The 7,199-nt window shown below is 45.1% G+C and overlaps 1 protein-coding gene across 4 annotated transcripts; it reads right to left on the bottom strand.

Moving 5' to 3' along the window:
* Positions 1-631: 631 nt before the first annotated feature.
* Positions 632-5,641, bottom strand: PDP2 (pyruvate dehydrogenase phosphatase catalytic subunit 2). Of its 4 annotated transcripts, XM_080411192.1 has the most exons (4): positions 5,444-5,641; positions 4,876-5,012; positions 4,521-4,586; positions 632-2,753 (listed from the first exon to the last, which is right to left on the bottom strand). In XM_080411192.1, exon 4 carries the CDS (start codon positions 2,695-2,697, stop codon positions 1,093-1,095), a length of 1,605 nt encoding a protein of 534 aa, XP_080267318.1. In that variant the 5' UTR covers positions 2,698-2,753; positions 4,521-4,586; positions 4,876-5,012; positions 5,444-5,641; the 3' UTR covers positions 632-1,092. The 4 variants fall into 4 exon arrangements, with proteins under 4 accessions (XP_080267318.1, XP_080267317.1, XP_080267316.1 ...); XM_080411191.1 differs by lacking the exon at positions 4,521-4,586 and having other exon boundaries at positions 4,872-5,012; XM_080411190.1 differs by lacking the exon at positions 4,521-4,586.
* Positions 5,642-7,199: the final 1,558 nt, after the last annotated feature.

Genomic DNA, 7,199 nt, shown 5'->3' with positions numbered 1-7,199 from the left:
CTAGAAAGCATAGCATAGAAGAAAACCTTTGAAATACAGAAAAGTATGTTCAGAGATCAGAACATACATTCGTTAGAGAAAACAACTCTGCACGTATAAGGAAAAGCTGACATCCAAAAGCAAGAATAAGAGTAAAGATTAAACATATCTTAGTGAAATATCAGCACTGCTGTTTCTCTCTGAAGAGAATGTTGCTCTCTGCTTTGCTGTATTTACATTTAGGTGAATTTCTGAACTTCTGGATTTGTCAAACTTCATTTGAATTACAGTTGGTGCATTTGATGCACAGCACTTCATAGATCAACACAATAAAAGCGTATATTCTTTAAGCAAGTTAAACACTTAAATGCTTAAAGTCTAGTACTGTTAATTCCTAAACAGGGAATTATAAAGTCCTTCATGTGTATTTGAGCTGTAAATTGCCACAGAAGTCCACACACAGAGTTAAGAGAATAGGCATTCACACTTCAAAATAACTGCAGAAGAAAATAAGATTTTTGTTTCCTATCTTAAAAAAAGATTAGGGAAGAAACATCTGACAATCCCAGGGTGCTCTGAACAGCCTTCTTTAGTGTTGTCTTCACATATACAAGGTAATTCATTAAAGTATCTGACACTATTACATCATAAAGAGGTTTGGTAGTTTATTTATTTAATTCAGTTACAGTGCTTCAACAGGATGCTACTCATTTTCCACAAGAGCAGAGCCTTTCTTACACTTCACACAGCTACAGGTATTACTCAGCTCTCTATTAAATTGTACCAGTCTCAGTGAAATTTGTCTCATTTGTTCATTTGGAAAAGTTTTACCAGTAGTTCCCATGGAAGTAGAACTGGGTCAGCAGTCTAGTTGAGTTACATTCCTGTAAACTTTTATTGAAACATTTTTCTTCAGTGTGTAGAGACCTGGAAACCCAGGGAACTTTCACCAAACTTGCTTCTAGATCATTATTTTGAAGACTAGTAAATAACAAAAGGATTTAGGAACTTCCAGTCCATAACACTGGTAACAGGTGGACTATTAGAGAAAAAACAGTAATGGTTTCAGCATCAAAGCTGGCTAGTGGTATAGAACAGCAGCAGTGCAAGTCTCTATTCATTGTTTCTGTAGTAATTTTCAATTGTTTCTGAGTTAAAATACACCACAGTAACTGTGATATCATCTCTGTACATTCTTGCAAGGTCTTCAGGCAATGTCAGCATTGCAGCAAGTTTCTCTTGGTCCACCTCCCCATACTCATTACTTCCAATTGCATGCCTTATTAAATGAGTAGCTATGTTCTGATCAAGTGAGGCAATGCCTCTGTTTTTCCTCTGCAGTAACAAGCTGTGCATATAACCCAAATTGACTGGTTTCTCAAAAGCCAGTTGTGGTTTCTGTGCATTAAGCTCTGTAAGGTGTCCAGCAACAAGTTTTACAACCTTCTCATTGCTTAGCATCTCCCATAGTCCATCTGAAGCAATAACTAGAAACTTATCCTTGCTTCTTAATTTGTGGTACGTGACTTCAGGCTCTGCAGTTAAATAAGGGGGTGTATGGTAGTTTGGAGGAACGTACTGATAAATATTTAAAGCCTCAATATCACAGCTATTCTCGAGAATGCTGTGTTGCAATTCTTTACTCCATTTTAATTGCACATCTCCAAAAGCTCTGGAGGGCATGAGAATCCCCAGTAATCTGTCATTCACAAATAGGGTTTTCTCCTCAGATCTAGGATGCTCTCTCTTCAGTCTTCTAATTTCAAATTCATCAAAGGCATTGTGGTCTCTGGTTAGAGGGAGAGTAGACCACGTTCCATCTTCCTCATGAACCCCTAAAATTGCTCTGCAATCACCGGTATTTGCAACATGTAAGTCAACACCATCAATGTGAGCTACGCAGGCTGTTGCACCAGAAAAAGCTACTTGAAGGGCAACATTTCTCATCAATTCGTTTTCCTGGGGAGCCTGAACTTCCAGTGATATGTCAGAGTCTAACCTTTTGAATGCACATATCATGGCTTCTTCTAAACTAAACCCTGGCTCAGTGTCTAGGTCCAGTAGGTGTTGCCAGTAAACTCTGAGGTTTTCAAAATATTGTGAAGCTATTTCTCGATACTCTACATCATTTGGATGCTTGTGCCACTGCAGAATAGGCAGAACTGGTTTCATGCACTCCACAGCAAGCTCGATCTCTTCCAAGGTTTGCCGAGACATGAGAGAAACCGCTATATAATGAAGTAGTCTCTCACTTACTGCCTGAGCACATGCAGAACCTGCATGGCCATCGAAGACTCCAAACATCATCCCTTTGGTCTGCAAGCAAGTGGCTGCACTTCTGCGGTCTTCGATAGGGGTGTTGGATGCCAACTGGTTACTTTCAAACCTCAAGACAGAACTTGCATTTCTACCATTCAAATGTAGTATTTTATGGGATAATTCACCTGCTCTGAGTATATCATTGATTTGTGATGGAGACAACTGGAAAGAGAATTGTTCTTCTTCAGTGGAAGTGTGTCGGAATGCTTTTTTTAAGAAGAAAGTTTTGTCTAAGTTGCAGCTCCCAGAAGGGTGAAGACGTGTTTTGGAGAAAACAAGCTTCCATTTTATATTGTTTCTATTTGGGATACAGATGGAGTAAAAACATCCTTTTCCTTGTAAAACAATGCTGTTTCTTGCTGAGCTCAAGATCCAGGATGATACAGTTCTTGACATCATAAGTCACTCCACAAATAGAAGCACCTTCCTCCAGTAACACAGAATGTCCTTACAGCCTGGAATATAAGAACAGGAAAGGTAAAAAATTTAGAAGGTTTGTAAGCAGCAATACAAAAGCCAGTCTAGATCTCACAGAAACATTCAGAACTTTTTTCCAAAATAGACCGCTATAGATAGAGGCATCTTAGAAGTGATACAATTTCCATCATTTAATTGTAACCTTTTGACAGGACTACCCCTCTCTAGTTAACTCATCAGAAAAGCTAATTTTTTTTGTGCAGGCATGTTTTTCCTCATTGTGGCAAGGCTAAGAAGAAATGCCAACATTACAAGAAATGTAATTGTGAACCGTACAGTGAAAAGCCTCGTCCAACATGACACAGAACAAACAGATCCAATGAGTAAGAAAACAGCAACTTAAGTGACAATTAATGCACAACTTATACAATAACTCCAGCAGACTTTCTAAACTAGATATATATATTCTATTAACACACCCTAAATATCAAAACCAAGAGAAGATCAGCACATGTGGCAAATAAATTATTTTTATGAATTGTCACTATCCTTACATCTGAGCAAGCTCGTCTACCATTCCAATTCTGTTCCAGTTTATAAGCTCAACTGTTTTTTGTTGGTGGTGTTTTTTTTTTTTTAAATACACCTTCAGGGTCTGGAACCAGCCTTCCGGCAGGTAGGATTTTTTGTGGAGCTGAAGGCAGATTCTACTGGTGGTTAATGCATTTATCATGGCATTGTGCACTTTGATGCAGTGAAAGTTATAGCAGTTACACTGACAACATTTACAGGTTTACAGTTTAGTGTGTTCATTTAGAATGCAATTAGAATAAGCAGCTGTGAAGAGCTCTGCTGCCAACAGTGCTAAAACCTATGGCACCTGAGGACCTGAAGTTCTTTACAGAAGGTATTTAAGCTGTGGGAAATTGCTACGTACAACCAGATGCTTACTCCACAGCAGAATTTTGCCCCACAGATTTCAAAACCTAACTGTATAGTAGCCCGAAAGATCATGCTAGAAGCCAGTTAGAACAATACAGTTTTCTGTGAGCTCTGAAACACTTTCAGGTGGCCTGTAGCACCACATACTCTAGGTCCCCAGCCAGATATGCTAAATACTACTGCAATATTGGTTTTGTTAGCAGGGCACTTCATGAGCTATGAGCCTGGCCACTTCCATGAAAATGTTGTTAAGAAATCAGCAGGAGCTAAAAACAAGCTCAAACTATTCTAAACCAAAGGCCTACTGATACAACCTAAGAATTTTACTGATATTCCATTTGGAAAACAAAAGCAACATGCCACAATACATTTCTGAAGCGTACCATCCATGCTCAACAGAAAAGAGCACATGAGCTATTCCAACAAGGACCCCACCACTATAATTCTGGGGACCCTATGAGGACAAGCAAATATGAAGCATAATTTTACCGCCAATGGCAGGAGAACAGATGGAAAAGGCAATGCCAGTTCATTGCTGGAGGATCACCAGCAGTCTCCTGGGAGACTAGCACCTCCCAACACAACTGACACCTTTTGCTCTACTGCAGGGAGAACACAACCAAAATAAAGCTAATGGGAAGACAGCCAATAGCGCTAAACCAGCATCAGCTAAACCCAAGAAGCACCAACAGCGCAAGACAAGACTTTGTGTTTGTCAAGGTTTCCCAGGCCATTCCCCATGCTGTTCTGGATTTTTCTTCTTTCTCTTCCCACCCTTCTGAGCCACATGAGATTGAAACAATGACAACTTTCACGCTCCCGACTCCAAACACCAATAGAAACAGCGTTTTATACAAACTTACCCTGTTCACATCAGCTGGCCGACAGACCCAGCAAGGTGGTGTTTTTTTCCCTAGCAGCACAGTTGCCTAACACCATTTAGACATGTGTTTGGCCTAAGGTCAGGTAGCATCGATCAGTCCTGAAGCACGTTTCTGAGCCACCCCTACTCACTGCCCATAAAGACAAGTTTCCACATCCTCGGGCTCCCACCCAGCCGCAGTGTGCGGGCTCCGCTGCTCCTGCCCAGGACGCCCACCCTCATCCATTAGCCCCTCCAGCACAAAACACGTTAAAACACAGTACCAGTGCTAATAAAAGCAATGTGCTAAAGACCATTACATAAGAGCCAATTACATAAACCTTACACACACCTACCACTTCAGCACCAAACGCGGTACTTCCTCGTCAGGCCAATTCGTGTAATCAATGAAACCCACGGTGCTCCCGCAGCACGCCCCGCTCGCTGCTGGGCAGCCAGTGTCAGCTGGGGGCTCACGGATGAGAAACGCCCACTTTCTCCAATAAAAACCCCAGATATCCATTACATGCAGCTTTCCAGCCCCTGCCCCCCGCCCGCATTCCCCTCACACACGCTCCTGACACAAGCCGCACCACCCGCCCCGCGCCCCCCGCCTCCCCAGCGCCATCCCCACCGCACCGCACCCCGCCAGCCCCCACCCCGCACGCTCCCCGCGGCTCCGTCCTCCCGCTGCCCCGTCAAGCCGGGCCCGGCTCCCGCTACCCCGCGGCACCGCCCCCGCCCGGCTCAGCCGGTGCCGCGGCGGAAGGGCCGGCGGCCACCGCCCAGGCGAGCCCCCGCGGCGCGGCACGGCGCTGCCCGGCACCGCTCACCCGCCGGCGGATGAAGCGCCCCCCACCCCGCCAGCGGCGCCTCCTTCCCCGCCCTGGGCGGCCCGTCCGCGGCACCCCCGGGCGCACCCACCGGCCGCCGCAGCCGCCACACGACCCCCGTCGTCCTGCAGGTTCCGGGCTCGCCGGCGCGGCGCGGGAGGTGGGCGCTGACTGACGGCCCCGCCGCCCAACCCGCGCCTCCGACGCCATCGCCGCCCCTCGGCGCCCCGCCCCCAGCAACGGCCGCGCCGAGGGATGGTGCGCGGGTTCCTGTCAGGACACGGCGGGGCGGGTGGGGTCGGGTCCGTCCTCCCTGCCGCCTGCCCCTCCGCCATGTTTCCGCAGCGCCCGCCTCAGCCCAGCGCCTCCGCCGGCAGGCTGGGGCACGGCTCCGGGGGGGCGGGGTAAAGCTCGGTCCGGAGCTGCCGCCAGGCCCCGGGGTGCGGGGCGATGCGCGGGGCCGGAGCCCCCGGCACCCCCACCGCCCCCAGGGCCCGGCGCTGCGCTGTCTAAGCGCGGGTGAGGCCCCCAGGGCCGGGCGGGCCGCCGGGCTCTGCGCCGTTCGGTTTCCTGCGTATTTTTAAGCAGGATAATAATGTGAGCAATAAAAGCAAACGACTGAGGTGTGTTAGAAAAAAAACGCACCAGCAAGAATTTTCTTCTCATTAATAAAGTTCAAAAAACTATTATCTTGAGGAAGGGTCCTTAGGGGTTTTGTTTGGGGTTTTTTATTTACTTTTTAAAAAAGCAATTGCATACTTTCTGAGGCCACCAGCTGATTGAGGCTCAAAATCACAAAGCCCTTTTGAACATGATAGCCCATCTAAATTATAGAGAATAAAACTGAAGTCTCATTTTGCCGCCTCCCTATTTTTTTGGTTTCATACACCTGCTTGTCCTGGTTAAAATTTCTACTGCGTGGTTTTATACGGTGTACTAAGACAAGGAATGGGCCCAAAGTGCATGGTGGTTAATAAGTAGTTATTGTGTGTTATGGATTGGTTACTAAGTAGCCTTTGCTTTAACCTGTTATAGGGATTTTGCAGAAACAAAGGCTTAAGTCACTAGAGGCTTTAATGTTACAAGTGCGTTTTTTATTCTCCTGGCTTCTTGTACAGAAGCATTTTTCATTTAAATAACGTGTTGCAGATGAGGGTTGTTTCCTATTAATACAAAGAAACATAGTTTCATATCAAATGAAAGACCTTATCAAGAAAAAAAATAGGTCACCTTAAAGGAAAATTTCGGGACAATATCTTAGCACACAGGAAAACAGTTAAGTTTGACGTAATTGTTTGCCTGACAAATCTGCTGAACTGAAAGAGGTCACCCACAGCAGCCCTTGCTTGCATCTCTCTGCTTTGCTGTGCTGCTCAGGTATACCAACAGTAGTTTCTGGGTCTCAAGGCACTCTTCATTCTGACCTACACGTTTTTTCCAGGTTTTGTACCATTTACAACAGTGATAAAACCTCATACAGCTGCTCTGAGTTTACTGTGCTCCTGGTGTGTTGAAATGCTTATCTTCAGCTGAAAGCTATTACTTATTGCTCACATGTTCATGCAGTAATTTCATGCACTCGTATACATAAACTGAAGTGATTTAGGAAATGTGCAAATGAAGGTGAAACAATTAACAGTCCTGCAGAAGAAAGTGTGGCTTTCATCCCATATTTTCTAAACACAAGAAGGAATGCCCTATTGAAAGCTTCCAAGAAACTTAACGGGTTTCAGGATTAATATCCAGTACTTGACAGGAATGGATATTAAGTTGAATTGAGATTTAGATTCTGCTTTGGAGTGTTTGGTTATGCTGATGAACCAGACTGATATATAATTAAAGTTTAA

This window comes from Falco punctatus (assembly GCF_963210335.1).
Source record: "Falco punctatus genome assembly, chromosome: 14".
In the NCBI taxonomy this organism is placed as follows: Eukaryota; Metazoa; Chordata; class Aves; order Falconiformes; family Falconidae; genus Falco; species Falco punctatus.
Note: the sequence above shows the minus strand (reverse complement) of the source record. Positions and strands in the feature narration are given on the sequence as shown.